The sequence below is a fragment of the Mobula hypostoma genome, chromosome 19, assembly GCF_963921235.1.
Source record: "Mobula hypostoma chromosome 19, sMobHyp1.1, whole genome shotgun sequence".
NCBI classification, from domain to species: domain Eukaryota; kingdom Metazoa; phylum Chordata; class Chondrichthyes; order Myliobatiformes; family Myliobatidae; genus Mobula; species Mobula hypostoma.
In genome coordinates, this window is record NC_086115.1 from 25,474,692 (window position 1) to 25,496,260 (window position 21,569).

The window sequence follows — 21,569 nt, forward strand, 5'->3', positions numbered from 1 at the left end:
AAAAAGGAAGAGATGAAGGTGCCCAGAACATGCCATGCTGCCTAATATCGATTAGATAAGGGAAGTTGTGCAAGGTATCTTTAATAAATTGCCACAATTAAGTTAAAACTAATGTCAGATATGTTACCTTAAGATATTACCTCACTTGAACCCCTACATATCCTTCTTGAATAATTGTAATGCCGCAATGCCAAGTAGATTGCTGGGCTACTAATTAAAGCAATATGATGTAATAAAACTCATGACTTTCAAGGTAATATGAATAAAAAGCTACTTAAGAAAACCACACATCTATTAAGTAGTAAAACTTTTATTAAATATAACAGTGGATCAGAAAGTACAAAATATTTTGCCAGCTATGTGATAGATAAACTATTGGCACAAAGTATCAAAAGCATTTGCCAAGAAGTACACTTTAAGAACATACAAAAACAAAACTTTAGTGTTTATATTTGGCTCAGCAACATTAGACATATAGTTTGAACCTAATATAAGGTTACTCAATAACCTTAAATTATTAGGATGCATCTGAATGTTACCAGTCTTCACTTTTAACTATGTACAAATCACCTTACATGAAAATGTGCTATAGATCCAAACCAAAAATGCAAAAAGAAATGTGTTCATTATTTACAAAATACAAGTTTTATAATAATAACATGTCAGTATAAACATCTTGCTGATAAGGTAATAGTCTGAAAATATTTAAGCTATGTATGGCGGTAAATGGAACAACCATATGAGGACTACACTCTGTAACTAATACAGCCACAATCACACAAACAATCTCTTAAGTGCTCGTTATGATCATTACGAGCATGGAAACCAACAAAAATAATATATCCTGATTTCACAATACTTATGATCACAGTGCTCTTTGCAAAGCTGGACCAGATGTGACCGTGGTATACCATCGACAAACATGTGCAGTTAAGTATCGAAGCTTTAATGTGTTGTTGAAATGAAAAGGCACAGCTAGTTCTTGATGTAACAGGAGGGCTGCCAGAAAACCGCATGCAATACTGAGGCATCAATTAAACATGTTTATTGTGGAACTGAAAGGAAATTATTGTAACCAAATGTTAAGTCCTCCAGAAGCAAATGTTGTAATAAGTTTAAGAAAGACTTTCTTTCAAAGTATTTGCCCATGTTTAATTTGAGGGCACTTTTAAAAGGAAAGTGAAATTTTCCAAAGCCTAAATGAGAAACAAAAGGCTGCCAAAGATTTCAAGCCAAGCTCAGGAGTTGAACAAAGAGCCAGAATTGCATTTCAACACAAATCTTATTAAAGCTTCACCAACAGCTGCAGAGGCAACAGGAGTACACTGAAGAGGCTTTATTACAAAAAAAAAGCAGAATGTTCATGGATGCCAACGTGGAATCTTGATTTCTTCCATTTTATTGTTCTGCTTCACTCTTGCCTCTTTTCAAAACTTGCCCTGTTTACTTGAGAGATTTACAGTTTAAATATTTGACAAAATGTTATGTAAAACCACAGAAAGAACCCTTACAGCTATATTTTTGTAACCTTAAATGCAAGGCGGGTGGAATCTATATATAAAATTATTTTCCTGTAATGCAGCTATTATGAATTACTATTACCTCGTCTATATACAAATCTTTAACACGTGTGGTTGCCGGGCATTTAACAAGTGAGTTTGAGACGTTGCCGCGGCAACGTTGAAAGTACGAAAACTGAATTAGAAATATTTACATTAAATTTTGAAATATTAAAATGGAGGCAAATGCATCACAAGTTATTTTGTAATTGGCTCTGCTTTTATCGATGTGAAAGTCTAGAGCTTAACAACTGTGAGAACAGCAATTATCTCCAAGGAAAAGGCGGTGGGGGGGGAGGTTGTGGAATAAGCACGGTGCACTATTACACAATGTAGAAATTAAACACCACATATGGGTTCTACGAAAGGATTCAAAAGAATCCAAACAGACATTTACAGCTGCGGAGAACTTCCTGTAGTTATTATGTCTATCCTGTTCTGGAACAAGAGCACAATTCTCAACACATCCATCATCTGACACTGTGAAAAATGCAGCAATAAGACAACCAAAGCAGCACATAGAACCTGACTACAGTTGCATAAATTAAGATGTAAATGTTTATAGTGAATATTTACACCCATTAAATGTGTCGCTATTCTACTGGTGATAGTGTTAAGTCACAGGCAAAAAGATTTATGTACAAAGAATATCATTACCACACTTAAGAAAACAAAACAAACTTTACGACTTGTAGATGATAACAACACCGAGTGTGAATGCAAGGAATACGTAAGCCAGTTGCTGGTAGCTTGCAGTCACCAAGTCTTAACAATGTAACATGGAATGTCCGGCTTATTGCTGTCTTCAGCAACGTTCACGTAATGAAATACTTATAGTTTTGTGCTGGGATGTAGAGAAGAGATTGGCGAGCTGGAATAAGCAACCTGCGGGTTCAGAGAACCCAGTGGATAAAGACTATGGTGCAAAATATCTCCATAAGTGGCCGCGACTGGGGTGGCAGCCGCAGACAGATGTCTGTACAACTGTGGGGATGCACCGGTCGAAGCCAGGATCTGTCTCTGCATCGCCGGAATCATGAAGGAATGGATCGCAAGTGGTTGCATGAGGGGAGAGAGCACAGCTTGATTCTTCAAGTATTGTAAGGGGTGGGCGTAGTCAACTGGGAAATGAGAGCTTAGGCCGTCACACATATCTTGCACCTGAGATACAAAAGCTCCAGGATACACACCCGGGAAAATTGGTGTTGGCAGCGGGAACTTGCGACCCTCCAGGAAAATCCCTGGCGGCAGGGCTTTGCTGCCTTCACCATCCAAGTCGAAAGTCTTTTCTTTCATCGTTGGGTCCTTGGAGATGGGAGACACGGCCCGGTGCTTCTTTTCTGGGCTCTCACCATTCCCGCTGTCAGTACACTCTCGGTTCCTCTTGATGGGCTTTGTGGTCCCGATGACCTGCGAGCTGGCCTTTGAACACACGATAGGCCTGACAGCCTCTTCCAGCTTCGCTGGCGACGAGGGAATAGCTTCACCGGTCTTGGCGCTGGCCACCATCGGCATTGGGGGGACTCGGCAAGCTTTGGGGTTGCAGTTGGAATGGGTTGGCTGTGTCCCCGCTGTCGTGCTTTTAGCATCCAGGGGCACTGATGAAGGAAGCGGTGTACCAGCCACATTCCTGGGCAACATCTTCTTCAACTTCGGAAGACTCAAGTCAGTGGGCTGCTCCTCTGCTGGGGATTTCACTCCAAACTTTTTTTCTGGTTGGTGCAAGTTTGAGAGATAACTTAGATATTCAGCATCCTGGTTTTTACGCTGCATAAACGATGAACTCTTATTCTTTGCGACATTGTGGTACTTTGACGTTTGGTCATTAAGGTGGTGCTCTGTGTGTTTATAAAGGTTGTGTAGGTGAGGAGAGGAATAGAAATCCACTAGAAAACTCGAGACTTGCGACGGCGGGCAACATTTCTTCTCAGAACTTTTGTTTTCATTGTCTGGAAGGTCGGAGGTGAAAGGGTAATGAGCGCCACCTTTGAACGAGTCTGAGCAATTGAGATGATGGTTGGGAAGGTAAGCGGTCTCCGAATCGGATAATTTATTCAAACTGTCATGCTTAAACGCTTCCCCTCGCTCATCTGAGCTTCTCTTGGGAACACTATGGGCGCGCTGGATGACAGACGGTCTATTAACGGCGGGCAGGTCTGATGAAGAGCCTTGTGAAAAACTACACTCAGTTTTAACCGGTTCCTCCCCGTTGTCGCCAACTTTTTTACTGCTCAGCAGTGGGGGTGGTGCTCCAATTGAATAGTTGTTGGGTAGGGTGCCACTGACTTGTGACAAGAGCTTCTTCTTGGCGAGCGGTGACATGATGCCGGGATGTCCTCGTGAGTACACTACGGGCATGTAGCTGGAGCAGGCGTCATTTTTCGTGGAAGCTAGCACCTCCTCTTTCTCTTTGTGAGGGCAAGGCGGCAGGTTTGAGTTAACTCTCTCAGGCTGCCGTGCGTGCTGTCTCTGGGCACCAGGCAGTGGGTTGCTCCCGGGACGACTTTCAGTCTCCTCCTTGCGAGACTGGTCAACTTGAACAGACAGGACTGTCTCCCCCTCTGCAGGGACTGCGTTGGCAGCCGTTTCCTCCTGGACGTCGCTCGCCGGGAGGTCGGGTGGGCACGGCGGTGGCTCGGGGTTTGGGCCGGATGTGGAGGTGTCCGTGCCCATCTGTCCCTCCTCCGGCCTTTGCACTGCTGTCGCTGCCTCCTTGCCTGAACTGGGCGTGATGCCACCATGTTTTCCGTCTGGCTGCTCGTCGCTGGCTTTGTCGTCATTGTCCTTGGGCTGCCCCGTTCTGGCATCGGCGCCTTCGGCGAGGTCACGGATCTGCTGCTCCTCCACCTCAGGGTCCAAGCTTGTCGCTACTCCTTCTGGCACAGAGACCAGCGTTTCTCTGGACACATCCATCTCCTGGGTACCTTCCGGCACTGAGGTTGCCTGGTTATTAAAGAAAAACAAAACGTCATTAATACAAAATCTATAAAAAGGAAAAGCAGATATAGATAAAAAGCTACCAGAGAAGTGAGACAAGAGCCTGAAAATAAATATTCAAAGTTTAAAAAACATCTTCTTCCCCTTCGCCATCAGATTTCTAAACTGTATGAACCTATGGAAACTACCTTACTATTTTTGCACTACTTATTTAAATTTTTTTAATATATATTTCTTATTATAATTTATATTTTGTGTATTGTCCTGCTGCAGCAAAACAGCTAACTTCATGACACACATCAGTGATAAGAACCTGATTCTGATAAAGACTAGCTTTATTTTTCACATGCACATCAAAACACACAGTAAAGTATTCCCTTTGCATCAAATTAAATCAGGGAGGATTGTGCTGGGCAGCCCGCAAGTGTCGCTACACTTCCGGTGCCAACGTAGCAGACACACGACTCTCTAACCCCATGTCTTTGGAATGTGTGAGGCAACCAGAGCAGCCAGCGGAAATCCACATAGTCACGGGGAGAGCGTACAAGCGGCGGCAGGAATCAGCTAATGTGCCGTAAAGTGCTGCTCTAGCTAGTACACTACCACACCATCCATGTACAAAGGATGGGCCCAGCAAGAACGTCCTGTGTCAGGAAAGAGAAAGAGCCATCATTTCAAGTCTGGGACCCTTTATCTGAACTGGGAAAGAAACAAATTTAAGGTGGAGGAGGGCAGCAATGAAACAAAGGGAATTTCGTTCACAGAGTGAAATAATAGCTAAGTTTACATAAATTCTTTCTTTCTGTTACAAGAAATGGCAATTTTTTGCCTGCCATCCCTTGCTGTATTTTCTACGTTTTCCTGTATAGTACTGTATACAACATTACACCGGTTAGACAACATTAGCAACAGTTTAGATTGAAGCAGTTTAATTGTGTTTCAACTACCCTAATACTTCACCCTAGGAAGGAAATTCCCTTTGTTCCATCCACTGTCCACCATTTAACTTGGTGTTCAACCTGAAATGTTAACTTTTCTCTTTCCACAAATGCTGCCTGACATGCTGGATTTTACCAGCACCTTGTTTTTATCTCAGGATCCCAGCATCTGTGATTTTTAATTTTTTTTATAGTTTAGATCAACTACTTGCATGTACACAAGAAAATCTGCAGATGCTAGGAATCTAAGCATTATTGGAAAAGAGTGAACAGTCGACGTTTCGAGCCGAAATGCTGCCTGGCCTGCTGAGTTACTCTAGCATTTCGTGTGTGTTACTGTAGTTTGAACCTTCCGCTTTGTAAAACATTTAAGAGGCTTCAAAGTTACATGAATGTTGTGAAAAATCGATAAAGAGACTTAGAAAGAAGGCAAGAAACCACAAGTGTGCTCCAAAAGGGTGGCTTTAGGGAATTGCTTTGAAAAACAAAGGGGAGCTGAGTATGGAAAAGTGTGTTCCAGAGCTTAAGCTGAAGGCAGCTTAAGGAAAAGACACTAGGTGACTTAGGAAATGGACAAGAGAGCAGTGTAGCAGGTAGGCAAAGTTTTTGTCTTGGAGGGTTGCACAGCTCTCATAATCACGCACCATCCTATTCCTCATCTTGATTAGGGAAGAGGAAAAGCTTCACTAAATTCTGTTGGATAATCCCAACACTTCAATTAAATGTACAACTCCACAATCCACAGAATCACTTTCACAGACTCATCAATCATGTTCTCATTATTTTTTGTTTTAAATTTACATGTTTTGTCTTCTTTTGCACATTGGTTATTTCAGTCTTTATTTATATACAGTTTTTTTCATAAATTCTGTTGTATTTATTTTCCTGTAAATGCCTGCAAGAAAATGAATTACAAGGTGGGTAATAAATTTACTTTGACTTCCCTTACGAACTCATGTGGCTTGTTTTTGCTAGTGACACTACCTGCCCTAAGAGCCAGCAGAAACTGTAACTTCTGTCTCAAATAGCTCAGCTGATCTTCAGTTCTTTAAAATGGAGACAAGTGTTCTGACATTTTAAAGTACACTATTTGAAATCACAGCCACATTTAAACCAGTTACTTTGCAAATAGATGGCTGAGGTCAGACATTTCAAATGAATTCTCTGTCTCAAGTACAATAGAAAGCAGAGACATAGATTTTAAACGGGTGGGACAAAAACAGAAAAACAATTAATCTGCCCAGCTGCTGGCTCATTCCCAATAACCTATTCAGAATGGTACAGCCAATATGTTGTGTGTGTTCTGGGAACCAAAAAGCACAGCAGAAGAAAAATAGATTAATATTTTTGTACAGTAACTCTGGATTACAGCCGAGTATAAATCAAAACATTAATATTTAGATATTCATGAAATATTTTACTTTCTATTTCATTTATGTTTTCATAATCCATCATCTCTAATTGCAATTTCAACATAATGGAACACTGCATTGTAAATAATTGTTGACTTTATAATATTGAAGGTTACCATGACTACAATAACCTACTTTCTTTGGCATTTTCCAAGGTTATTTAGCAGCAAAGCAGTTACTAGAACATGATATCTTCTGGCTATATCACTTCCTAGTAAACAACTGAATCTGTCCTCGTTACAATTAGTAGTTGGCAATTCTGTAGTTCTCAGCCTCTCAGTGTGAAGAATCACCAGTCAGCGGCTTCTGTCAGGGGCTAGCAGAGTGGGTGTAGAGGTCTGGCCTGGCCTCTGATGGGTCAATGTTGGGTCGTACTAATGGTTATTATACTAATATGTCATTCAGCACCATTGCCGTTGGGATAATGTCCCTACTATTCCCTGTCTCCTGATTACAAGCCCTTGCCAATTTACAAACGCCTGACTTAAACGAAGCCCACACATATTAATGAGTGTTTGGAAGAGCAGTGGCATGGATTTGCACTGATCCAAATCAGGGGGAGCTGCCCGTCACCTTCTGCCACATGGGAACTGAGATCGCAGCTGTATCTCCAACATGCAAACTCTTCAGTCCACAACCAGTTGACAGGAATGGAGTGCTGTTGTAACCTGGAGAGGGACTGTAGCAGCAATGACAATACCGACTGGCAGCTAATTAATAGAACAATACAGGCACATCAGTCCATGATGTGCTGCTGACCTCTTAACCAACTCTAAGATAAATCCAACCCTTCCCTCCCACATTGCCTTCATTTTTCTATCACCCTTATGCCGAAGAGTTTCTTAAATGCCCCTAATGTATCTGCCTCTACCATCACCCCGGCAGGGCATTCCACGCACCCACCATTCTCTGTGTAAAAAAAAAACTATCCTCTGACATCCCCCTATATTTTCCTCCAATCACCTTAAAATTATGCCCCCTCGTATTAGCCATTTCCCACCCTGGGAAAAAGTCCCTGGCTCTCCACTCAATCTATACTTCTTATCTTGTACATCTCTATCAAGCTGCCTCTCATCCTCCTTCGCTCCAAACAGAAAAGCCCTCACTCGCTCAATCTACCCCCTTTAGACTAATCCAGGCAGTATCCTGGTAAATCTCCTCTGCACTCTGTAAACCTTCCACATCCTTCCTTTGAGGCGACCAGAACTGAATCCAATATTTCAAGTGTGGTCTAACCAGAGTTTTATGGAGCTGCATCATTACTTTGTGACTCTTGAACACATCACCAGCTAGTCCTTCCTCGCAACCTAGTGCAGGAACAGTGGGAGTTACATTAAGGAATTAGGAGTTATGGGGAACAGGCACAGAAGAAGAGTGAGGTGTCGATTGAGGCCAGTGATGACTGTATTCAGCAACTGGATAGGCTTAAGTGGTCATGTGGCCTGCTCCGTTGCTATTTACTTGTAACTGAACGATAAGGTTCTATGTAATTACAAAGGTCAGAGAAGTAGCAGTTTATTATCACAATGGGATTTCCAGACAATGCAATACTTTCAAAGTGTGGGTACAACAATGTAGAAAAGAACTATTAATTTGCTGCTCACAAACAGATGCAGGGGAGGTCTACTTCATCCCTTTTCACACACTCTTCACCACCTCAATCAGATCAACTCTTCCATCTCAATTCCAGCTTCCTTACCCCAAATCCTGTGATCACCTCAGTATCCAAAGATGCACCAATTTCCATCTTGGATTGATTCAGTGGCCTGAATTTTGCTCAGTTTCATGCTGCATGTATGCCACCTGATGTGGAAATCCCAAAGCCAGATGCCAAAAGCTCCGGCTACACTTGACCATTAGGTTCAGTGTTGGGAGTCCAACACTGGACAAGAAGCTGGCTGGGATTCCCCAGCACCTAGGCTCTACAAGGCTGGTCACAATGACACCGAGCTGATTTCAACAAGGAAACACAAGACAGTTGGTCTTAGCCAACAATCCCATTTCTAGGATCTGCTCCCTGAAGATGCAGAGCTAGGAAGAAATATGATTAGTGCAAAGAACTGCTCCCACTTATTAAACCAAAGCCCAATGTTTGAGCGGCACTTTGGGATGATGTGTTTGGGGTACAAACTCCCTTAAAGATTCACAACTTTTTCTGTGGAGCAATTTCTACCATCTTAATTTTCAGGATATGGTCCTTAACTCGAGATCCCCAACTACAGGGAAACATCCTTCTTCACCTTGAGGTGAATTTTGTCGTTTATCCAGATCATCTCCCATTCTTCCACGCTTTGAGGAACATGGAGATATAGACCACTACAGTACAGAATCAGGCCCTTCGGCCCATCTAGTCCATGCCAAATTGTTATTCCACCTAGTCCATGTACTTATCAAAATTCCTCTTAAATATTGAAATCAAACCCATATCTACCACTTCCGCTGGCAGCTCGTTCCACACTCGCACGACTGAGTGAAGAAGTTCCCCAAAAGGTTTTCTTAAATATTTCACATTTCACCCATAACCTATGACTTCCCATTCTAGTCTCACCCAACTTCAAGCCTGCTTGCATTTACTCTATCTATACCCTCATAATTATCTATAGCTCTACCAAATCTACCGCATTCTCCAGATCTCCAGAGAATAAAGTCCTAACCTATTCAATTTTTCCCTACAAGTCAGGTCCTCAGATTCCAGCAACACGCTTGTGAACTTGCATTTACATGAATCCTGGAAAGCTGTATCTAACAGCAATCCAAGAGTAACAGTAGGGACTCAGTGCCCTCCATTCATAAACTCAAGAAATTCAAATTCAGCACTTGCCAGCATCACTGTAATCCCGTGAGAAAAGTAACCCAAAAAAAATCATTCCAACTTGTGCAACCAATGACAAGTACAGCTAGCAGCTGAATACATCAGTATTTGCCTATGTAGCAGAGGTTAAACGCATGTGTTTATCACGTCAATGCTGAAATGCATTCATCAGATATACAAAATAAACTCCAGCACTCTTTCTGACTTCTTCCCCCTTGCTTTCCAGTCTTGATGAAGGGGCTGGGCCCAAAATGTCAACAGTTTATTCCCCTCCATAAATGCTGACTGGCCTGCTGTGTTCTTCCAGCATTTTATGTGCGTGTTGTTCCACATATTAAAATAGAATCTACTTTCTTGATTTTGCTGTCTAACGTGACAAAAAAGGATAAGTTGACGAACAAATCAATGGAAGTACTTAAGCACAAATGAGTCAGCTCCCACTCCTAATCTTACCCTCCCGCATATCTCTTCCCCCTACATAATTTCTTCTTAATCACACCCATGCTATTTGTTCCTCTATTCTCAAGGGTAGTAAATTTCACCCTCTAACCACTCTGTGGGCATTGAATTAATTAGTGACCACATTATTTTCAAGTTAGTTGAAATATTTTCTAACTTAACAGATTATTTCATGAAATTAAAGATCTATATCAAGCCACTTCAGAGAAAGCAGCCCTGTCTATTTAGTCTTTCCTGAAAGTTATTACCTCTTGGTTCTGTTATCACAGACTTTCTGTAACAGAATGCTTGATGATCTAAGGACTGAAACCACACAAAGACTTTAGGAATCTTGGCCCCTTTCCCAACTCTTCAGTAACATTGTTTTTGATCCATTCAAACTATTGAAATCTTCACCACAGGAAAGTGTTGCAATATATTTAAAATAAAACTACCAATGACTAATTGCCTAAAACATGGCTACAGCAAACAGCAAGGATATGACTCAGGCTGTGTTCTAAAGAGGAAAAGGGCAGCACAAACTACTGAATTGCCTCATTAAATTTCAAATTAGTGTTGCACATTTTAATTAACATGTTGATAAAACAATACTTAGAATCTCCATAACCATTCTGATAACCAAATATCCTGTTATGGTATCTCATTCATTGTGGTAAGAATACTGATAAAGCTTACTATTTTTTGTTTGATAAATAAAATTGTTCCTTAGTCACCAGAGAAAACCACACGTCTTCCTGTAAAGTCCTTTTTTCTCCCCATTAAGTGACAAAAACCACAATGGCAGTTGGTCGTCATAACAACATATACAAATTTGGAGGAGAAACACTTGTCAACGTTAAAATAGAACTTCAGTGCTCATATTTGACATTTTAAGACGATGCACTTGGTCTGCCTGACTTCAGCTCAGCCTCCAGGTTCTGTTTTGACTACTCCCTTGTGATTTAATACCTCATTCAAAGCCCTCCCCTCAGTTACTGCCTCCTTATCCGCCATTCAGTGAACGCCTTAATACAACATTGGGTGTGAGGTGTCAGGGAGGGGCAGCACCTCTGGTAGGGGAACATGTTAGTCCACCTTTGGTCCCCACCTGGCACTCAGCTCTCACCTGTGGCTCCCCATAGCTGTTTTCATGTGACAGCGGCCACACCCCGGGCAACGGCTTTGACAAGCCGGCTAAACCAGGTGAGGGTAGCCAAAGGGTCTCAAACCCTCGGTGTGATAGGGAGTTGTCTAACCCAGCATGTGAAGACAGACTCCGGCGGACTGAGCGGACGAGACCAATGGAAGGTCCAACGGTCAAGAAGGCGACCTCTGCAAGCGTCGTGGAACGTGTGGGGCAGGACAAGACACAGAAGACGCCCTGGTCATCCACTGCGCCTAGTCCCATCTCCAGCCGTCTCGACTCTGTCTTGCCACTGGATCCAGATGGGAATTGGGAAGAGAGAGTGAGGCTGATGCTGCGCAACTCTCCCTCGCTTAAATCCAAATCACACGCTAGCCTCGACACCATCATAATGGTGTCGAGGTCCTCATCAACCTTGACGATGGACGAACGGTAATACAACAACAGCATTCCCACCACTTGAGTCTCAGTTACAGAGCTCACACTGGAAATGGCTCGTTGGGGGAATGGAGGTGGAAGGTCTGTGGCTTTGAATTTCTTAGTGTCAGCATATCTGAGGATCTGTCCTAGAACCAGCACATAAGTGTCATCACAAAGGCAGCACAGTAGTGCCTCCACTTTCCTAGAACTTTGTGAGGATTTGGCATGTCACCAGAAACTTTGATGATCTTCTATAAATGCTGGTTGCATCATGGCCTGGTATGGAAATAGCTCCGTCCAGGAACAGAAAAGCCTACAGAAAGTGGAGGATACAGCCCAGTGCATCACAGCCAAAGCCCTCCCCAACAATGAGTACATTTACGCGGAGCACGGGCACAGCAAAGCAGCACCCGCTATCAAGTCCCCCACCATCCAAAGCCATGCCATTTTCTCGCTACCACCATCAGGCAAGAGGCACAGAAGCCTTAGGTCTTACATAACCAGGTTCATGAGCTGTTATTACCCTACCTGAACAGGCATGGACAGCTTCGTTCACCACCTCTCTAAACAGACTCTGTGACACACAGATTCACTTCTAAGGGCTCTGCATCTCGTTCTCAAGTTTGTTTTTATCTACACAGTTTGTTTTCTTTTGCGCAATGCTCCTCTGTCAGCCTTTGTATGTCACAGTTTTTTGTAAAATTCTATTGTACTTTTTTTTCCTGTAAATGCCTGCAGGAAAATAAATCTCAAGGTTGTATATGGTAACATATCTATACTTTGACAACAAATTTACTTTGAACTTTATAGTGGAGAAGCCTGAGAGGGAACCTGATAGAGATGTGTAATATTATAGGGCAAGACATAACAATGTTTCTCTGGAGGAGAGGTTTTCTGGCCAGGGGTAAGCGGTCTAAAGTGGATACAACGACAATATTTTTAAAAAAAGAGGGTGGTTAGACTTTGGAACACACTGCCTGACAGGGTGATAGGGGTGGAACAGCGAAATATGTAGATGAGCACTTGAGTAACAAATGCATAGAAGGCTGCAATGCCAATGCTAGCTGATGGATTAGCATTGATGGATAATTGGTTAGCATGGATATGATGGGCCGAAGGGCCTGTTTCTGTGCTGCACAACCATTGGCCGGTGGGGTGCCCCAATCAGTATCCCCCACGACCAGAAGCTGGAAGTCAGGCTCCGATCGCCCGGTGTGAACGACAATCCCACAACCCTATGTTATTCCCATATGCACAAGTCCAGGTGCACAAAATCGACTCCCTGCGGCTGGTAAATTCCCTTAGAAAGGACGTGCACCTTGTAGGCCGTCTGTCTGCTGGCTGGCCTGTTAGTTGTCCCGGTTCATGGCATTTACTAAGAGAAGATATGCAAAACAGATCTACCATTTTTACTCACTGGATTGCAAAGAGAGATGAAATCAAAATCTGATTTAAAAACTACACACAAAATTGTTGGAGCTTGAAAAAGGACTGTGTTATTACAGAAAGCCCAAGATTTATAACTATTATGAATAATGTACCATACGTTTTGACCCTGAGACCTGTAACCCAAGTTGTTGTAACAGCATGCCCATGCAAATCCCAAGAGCCACAACTGTGACCTAAATACCCTGCAATGTGACTGTGAGCCAAGGTGGCACATCAGTGGTGAAGTGTACGCTAGGAGCCGGCTCCCAAGACCAGAGTAATGCATTACCTAGAACCACAGTCATAGAGTCCATTCAGCCCATCTAGTCAATGCTGACATATTAATCTGCCTCGTCCCATCAACCCGCATCTGGACCATACCCATCCACATACTTCCAAGGTTCTCTTTAAATGTTGATATCGAACCTGCATCCACTACTTCTGCTGGCAACTTGTTCCACACTCTCACCACCCTCTGAGTGAGGTATAGTCATTCCCCCTAAAACATTTCAACTTTCATCCTTATCCCGTGAGCTCGAGTTCTAGTCGCACCAAACCTCAGTGGAAAAAGCCTGCTTGCGTTTTCCCCACCTATACCACTCGTAATTTTGTATGCCTCCATCAAATCTCCCCTCATTCTCCTGTTCCACAGCTGTCTGACAGATCCTTCTGAGCTTGTCAATACGCTGCAACATGCCTTTGTGAAATCTGAATGGCAGCATTGTATAAGGACTTCATTTACTGTTGAATAAACTGTCAAATTAAGCAGCATGTTAAGACAGCCCTTTAGCTATAAGTCTGTTCAGCTTGAAATACACTTAGTAACTTCAACAGCATGTCTGAACTCTATTTTACTATTACAACTACATTCCTCCAACTCATTTATTTGCAGTTTTCCATCTCAATCCATACATTTCTTGACACTATTATGTTGAAGACCTACAACCACGAGACACGATCAATTTTCCAGTTACCTTTGCTCCTTCACACAATCTTAAAAGTTTCTTCCCCTGGTAGTTAATCTGATCAACCATTCTAGTTAGCCCCACCCCCTCTATTACCTCAGCCACTGCATTGTAAGTACATGCTAGGATTTACATACTAATGCATATTTAAGCCATATCTGTACTTTAACTTCTAACTTTATTTTTTTTGGTATAATTCTTTACTCTTTTTAATTGTTGAATGTTGTTTTCTGCTGCATATTACACCCTGACCAACACACCACAGTAAATTCCTAATACATGTAAATGTATATGGTGAATAAAGTTGATCCTTGATCTCCACCAGCTACAAGCTTCAGCAAAGTTAAATCTCTCCAAGTGGAACATTAAAGACTCAGTGACAGAGGAAGTGTCTTTAGAGGTGAGATGTTAGTATAATCAGCTGATCTCTGACATACATCAGTGAAACATTAGTAATGTCAGCTGATTTCTGACACATATGAGAGCTGGGTTCAGTCAAAGAGGTTGACTAAAGTACAGCTCTTTAAAAGGAACAGAAGGAGAAGGAATTGCAGGAAATGTAAAGTGGTGGAGAGATCAATGTGCTAACTAACCATTTAACAAGGCTCTAATATGAATGTTTCTTCCATGGCCTTAACCATCCACAAGGGAGATTGGTTATATATTGGGGGGAGGGGGGCGGGTGGTGGGAAGAGTTTTATCGATGTCCGCATAATGAAGAAAGGGTCACCTAATTTCAGACCCTGTTCTTCCCTGCTGCTTTTAAAAGACAAGAAAGGAAGAGTCTATTTGTGATTACTTTGCTCTAAAAAGTTTTATTCAATCTCTCAGGAAGTGTAGAATTGCATGAAAATACCAGGCAGATGAACAAACCATGGAAGACCAAAATATATTCTGCAGTGTTAAATGGCCAAGCTGGCTTCTGCATGCAGAACAACTCTCTCGAGGTCTGATATGAATTAAGTGAAAGCAATACAGCATGCATCTGTGTTTGAACAGGAACTAATGGTTAACATGAGGAAGTCCAGATTGGTCAGTAATGTACATTTGTATCATCTGCATTCAGGCATATCAAATGCATGTATTGTACATTCATAAAAGCCTTGAACAGTGTAGCTACAGCTGCACTGTGATCGTTTCTTAACTCAAGCTCTCTAACATGGCTTTGAGCATTAGGTCAGACATGGATGAGATTGCCTCACAGAATATGTTAGTGTTCTGGACCTCTTCAAAAGTGGCCTCTCATCTCTGAGGTACTGACAATGCCACATCCCGAAACGTCCTACCAAAGCTGCTACAGCCTTTGAATGCAAGTTTCTGGTTAAGAGAGTGAAGTGCAATTTTGCAGACTTATTCCATGCCGTGAGGCCAGACTGATACGCAGACCTCTAGGCATCATCATCGGTTCTGCACTCAAATCAGCATCATATTAAATCATTCTAAAAAAATCCTTGCAGACACCCTCCACCATGCAAACTACCTTTTCCAAAAGCTCCCTTCTGAAAAACACTATAGGGCTCTTAAAACAAAACCTTCACACCATCTTTAAAGTTTCTTCTCCCAAGCAGTTAATCTGATCAACCCTTTTAGTTAGCCACCCCTACCACCCTCACCCCATTACCCCAGTCCCCGCCCTGTAAACACTTTAAACCACTTTTTATAATGCTGTTAACAATGCAAGTACATACTGGTATTATGCACATTGTATTTCCATATCTGTACTTTAACCTCTAGCTTTATTCTTTATATAATTCTTTATAATTATTTAATGTGGTTGCACCCTGAGCAACATGCCACAGCAAATTCCTAATACAGCTAAATGTAAATAAAGCTGATCCTTGATACAAGTTGTGGATCAAAATGGAGAGAATGACAGGGCAGGAATACGACCAGTCTACAACTGCAAATGAACAGCCTACTGTTCAAACTGGCGGCAGAGGGCACTGGGTGGTGATGGGATTGTAATCCCCCTTCCTCCCCTTTGATGCTCACAACCCATCTGAGAAAACACTCTGTTCAAGGTCAACAGCTCACCCTCCAGAAGTGTCCGTGGGCTGAATTAATCTGCCAACTAGGGACGTTTGCCAGTCAGTCGCACAAGCTCCAGTTATTAAACATCTGGATCAAACAGACAGGGCTTGCACTGTCTGCCTGGCCCAGGATACAAAGGGCACGATCCTAGAGTGGGGAAGAGACACAGAGGTAGGAGATCTGCTGCAGAATGTGACGTAGCCACCAGAAGCTTAGCGGCCCCCTCCTGCTCCTATCCTGAAAGCACTCAGCGCAACTTTGGCGGGGGTTTATTGTTTTTATCAATGGCCGAGCTACCTTTGCTGAAGTGCAGCTATGAAGATGAACTTTACTTATATGTATTAGGAATGTGCTGTGGTGTGTTGGTCTTAGCATGACACACAACACAAAGCAACAACATTCAACAATTATCAAGAATTATATAAAAGTAACATTATGGGTTGAAGTACAGATATGGAATGAAATGTGCATAGATCTGTAAAAACCAGCATGTATTTACAATGTAAACAGCCTGATACAATCCTCCATATCCCTCCCATCCATGTACCTATCCAAGACTCTCTAACCCTCTACCCAGCTACATGTTCTAATACTAGTCCCAGTGACATAACCATACCGCATGGAAACAGGCCATTCAGCCCTTTGAATTCATGCCAACAATCAAGCCTCCAATGATACATTTGTCCCATTTTAGTCTACACATATTCTTTCACTCTGAGGTGGATGGCAGACTCTTGGGTGGGGTAGATTGGTAGGAACCACGGGGAGAATAAACAGCAGTGTAAAATGGTGCTTAATGGTCAGTGTAAACTTGACACGCCAAATGGCCCGTTTCCATGCGGACTCACCTGTTCACTGGAGTGTACTGACAGTGGCCAACTGGCCCAACAGCCTCACGTGACTCAGGAACGTGGGAGGGAGTGGGGGCACCCAGAAGGAACCCACACTCCTACAGAGAGAACATGCAGATTCCACGTGGACAGCAGCAATGGGAGGGATTGAACCTGGACTACTGGAGCCATGGCGGCAGCTCCACTGGCTCAACAACGCAGGAATACGACTGTACACCATTATGGTCCTGCAGCCGAACCATCCAAACACCCTCTCAGTGTTCAACGCAAGGGTCAGGGTTCTTCGTTATCAGTTCTGTGCCAAGCCACTAGGTGGGAGCATTCCACTGCTGAGAGACAAAAGCTACACTCTCTGTACACCCCTCCCTTTGAAGTACATGATCCTGATTGCAGTAGACTCTTCCCCATAAGGATTTGTACTCTGCTGCTCTGCCACTACGTTTGGAGGGGAAGTTATAACATTCATTAATGAACTCCTTGCCAGAAAGTGGAATCAGAAATTATTTCCGATCCTAGGCAGCTCACAATAAAGACATAAAAACTGGCTTCTAATAAATTGTGCAGGTACTGGAAATCTAGAAATCCAGAGTAACTAACACACACACACACACACACACACAAAGTGCTCGAGGAACTAAGCCTGTCAGGGAGCATCTGTGAAGGGGAATAAATAGTTGACATTTTGGGCTGAGACCCTTCACCAGGAATGGAAAGGAAGAGGGCAGAAGCCACAACGAGCTTCTAATACCTGTCCACACATGGAAAGACCAACAACCACTGTGACCTATAACTGCAGTGCAAACATGGCCGGTTGGCTAAACGAAACCCGTGTAGTGCCACAGGAATCCGCTGACGATGTGTGCCAAACCTCACAACAACGATGCCTAGGATAGCTGCAGAGATGGGGCAGGAACCAGAATACACGCTAAAGAGCTTGTTCAGCGGAGGCAGGCACCAAACGGAACAGCAGCGGCGTGTGTCGAGTCAGCTAGTAAACACACTCCTCAATCCATAGATCACGGATAAAACACTTCGAACCCCTCGCAGTAATAATGGCTTCAGTGGCAACTTGAAAACGGTGGGAACTTGAAAAGGAACGTTACCAAACTAAATGGAGACATGAGGGGGGATGACCAAATGAATAATTTTAAGGTAATTGGAGGAAAGTACAGGGGTGATGTCAGAGGTAAAATGTTTTCTCCCCGCACAGGGAGTGGTGAATATGGGGAACATTCTGTCAGGTTTGGTTGTTAGCGGCATTTAAGAGACTCTTAGACAGGTACATGGATAAGATATGTAGGAACAAAGAGTTACACTGATTTTATAGCTGGCTAAAATATCGCCACATGTTCTATGAAAAGGCAAGAGGCAAGCTTTTAGCAATAGTCTTGAAGATGTGTTAAAAAGAAAACCCAAAAGAGCAGGGAATTTCAAGGCAGGTTATTCCACAACTTAGGCTTACAGCTGATGTAAGCAGAGCAACTAATGAAGAAGCAACACATTGCCCAATACTGATGGCTAGTGGAAGTTGTGCACCATTTTGACTTCATTTTCTTGTTGCTGGACAATTCAGGGGTTGGCGGAGCTCAAAAAGATCAGTGAAATCGATGGGGTCGGGCCCCATGGAGGGCCTTGGAACAGAATATACTGAACTTGGAGCGAGTGCAAGGCAGCACTCTCAGGGATATTGGGTGACTAGGGCTTGGCAACTTTGTGGAGAACCAGCCCAGTCAGTTTCGCTGGAATAGTCGGGTCCAGACAACAAAGGAAGCCTGAATGGGGGAGGAGGGGTGAGGAGGAGAGGAGCAACAGCAGAAATGGCGAGAAGGGGCCGTGTTGGGCAGTTTCAGCAGTGACTGAAGCTCTAGTCAGGGTAAGTATGGTGCCAAGGCTGCAAACAGTCTGGCTTAATTGTAGATAAATGACAAACATACACGAGAGAGATCAGAATGGTGGCTGGCTGGACTGGACATCTCCAGGACAGGACAGTGCACGACTTGGAGGAAGCTTGCAGATAGCATTTCCCACCTAGCTTGCTTGACCCTACAACCATCAGGCTCCTAAAACCAGTACAGATAACTTCACTCACCTCAGCTGTGAGCTGCTTCCACAACCTGCAGACTAACTTTTGCACATTTTTGCACAGTTTTTATGCATAATTTTTCATAAATTGTCATATTCCTTTATTTTCATGAGAAAGCCTCCAGGAAGATGAATCTCAAGGTAGTATATGGTGACGTTTACGTACTTTGATAATAAATTTACTTTGACCTCTCAGTGATAGAGGTTTGAGAGATTCTGTTGGAGAGGCTGGACAGTGGATGGAACCAATTGGTAAATGATGTCGACAGCCATGAGACATAGGAGCAGAATTAGGCCATTCAGCCCATCGAGTCTGTTCTGCCATTCCTTCATGGCTGATTTATTAACCCTCTCAGTGCCATTCTCCTGCCTTCTCCCCGTAACCTTTGACACCCTGACCAATCTAGAACCCATCAACCTCCATGTTAAATATACTCATTGGCTTGGCCTCCACAGCCAGGAGACAATTACATATGAAAAATGAACCTATGTCACCTCTGGAAATCAACTCTTTGAACATGGGTCAAGTAGACCCTGTGGACCCCAAACTGAAGAGAGGTCAGGTTGCTAACAATCCATAACTCTGTCTAAAACCAGATGATAAAGGCATATAACCAAACAATGTGAAGCAGTATGCAATTGGTCACATGGATATGGTTTAATACAAATAATATAGCAACAGGTTGCATAAAGCATAAAACAATATCCTCCTAACCACATAGTGCATATGTATGTATAAGCGTGTGTGTGTGTGTGTGTGTGTGTGTGTGTGTGTGTATGTATATATAGAGATAAACAAACCATGTGACGCAAGTACACATGAAACCATGTGACCACAGTAAAACGAAAATCAGACCATGTGGCAAACACTAATGTGACCAAAGCACATTTGAATAGTACAGATTAAAGCATTTGGCAATACTACACACCAGATTACACAAGAGTTTTGCGCCAAACCAGGGAGCAACTGTGTAAATTAATAGCATGATTTGGCAAAGGCTGCACAGTTATCTACCACCCTACAACTACAGACTGGAGTAATTCCTCTCTTTGCAATGGAGTACCAATGTAAAAGTTGTAGGTTCCTTGGAAACTTATTCTTAACTGAAAGGAAAATATGGCCAAAATATCAATGCCAATAATGCTTGTGGTTAGATGAGAGTATCTGCCCAACACTTAATGAGATTGAATGGTTTCAATCCTGCCAATGCCACACCACTGCAGCTTAGCAGCCTTTGTACAAATGGCAAATTATAGAAACAAATGGGAAAGCTTCAACAAGTATCGTCTATTTCCAGCATGCTGAGCATCTCAAACTGAATACCCGGCATTTTCGAAAAGCATAGTTAACAGTGACTCACAATGTCATAACACAAAATTGTGAACAGGCACACAACAGAAAAGGGAACAACACTAACCTCACAGTTCTCTTTCACTCTCTGAGTAGTATCCTTTTCTTTTTTCCCTTTTCTGATTTGCTCATTTTTCCGTTTCGTTCCAGCTGCCTTCATCTTGCTCTCTGTCTCCTGGGGGCTGTTCTCCTGCTTCCGAGGCTTGACTGGAGGTAGAGGCTTGTCTTCTTCCCCTTTGATATATCTTTCGTATGGCAGGATCAGCCTACAACAGCCGTGAAGCACACTTGGTGAGAGAGAGGCTCAGTGCAAGCGTGCCACTGCTCTGACCTTTATTACAGAATCAAACATAATGGAAGGCTTGGGGAGAGGAGGATGCTTTCTCAGAGGATCACACCAGACTACATCGACAAGGCAGGACGTGCAAAATACTTAGCATTCTCTGTGGTTTTCCTGCATTTGGTCACCAGGAGGCAAAGTGATGGTGAAAAACCAATATCTGAGGCCACAAGGCGATTATCTGTTTGGTCAGTTACAGCCCTTGGGAACTGGGTAAAATTCAAGCACGAAAGATGGAGTGGAAGTGTGTGTGTGTGTGGAGGGGGAAGAATATGATAAAAATGTAATTTGCTATCCAAGGACTGTGATTGCTAATAAGTCAGAGGGATTAAAGTTCAACCAAAGCAATTATAAATATAACTTGCGTTTCAACAAGTCTGTCAGAAATCCGCTTTGCCTTTAAACCTTGCTCATCTTGAAACAATGATGTAATGATATATTACCATCTGGGAAGCTACTGTTCTTTTTTCTCTAACCTGCAAAAAGCTAACAATGTAATCTTGCAAATATTTTATTTCCAGAGCCTAGATATTACCAGCATGGATATTAATGCACATTCTCCTTGCAGAAGGGGGCCTGAACAAACTTTTATTGCCAAGGAAATGGCAATTTGCCAGCGATAAAGCTCCAGTTCAAGACCACGGGGTATATTTATCATTAGATGCCATTACAAGGAATGTTTAAATATCTTACAGCTGCTAAAACTGGAAAAAGTTTTTCTGAGTACTGGAAACACACACAGATACCAAAATACTGAGTATCAGCCAAATTCCTGGTCTCTGTAGTAATGTTAGAGTAACATTTATATAATGAATAACACATTAATATAGTGGATGGGAATTTAGCTCGAACTGTGTTCCA

General features: G+C 42.8%; 1 protein-coding gene across 3 annotated transcripts in view; it reads right to left on the minus strand.

The window, feature by feature from the left end:
* Positions 1-311: 311 nt before the first annotated feature.
* The window catches only part of arid5b (AT-rich interaction domain 5B), a 146,999-nt gene continuing 125,741 nt past the window's right edge, over positions 312-21,569 (minus strand). For all 3 annotated transcript variants that reach the window (XM_063071560.1, XM_063071559.1, XM_063071561.1), the window contains 2 exons: positions 20,436-20,634; positions 312-4,502 (listed from right to left, as the gene is read on the minus strand). In XM_063071560.1, coding sequence (XP_062927630.1) covers positions 2,391-4,502; positions 20,436-20,634 — 2,311 coding nt within the window. In that variant the 3' untranslated portion in view covers positions 312-2,390. The remainder of the gene's footprint in view (positions 4,503-20,435; positions 20,635-21,569) is intronic.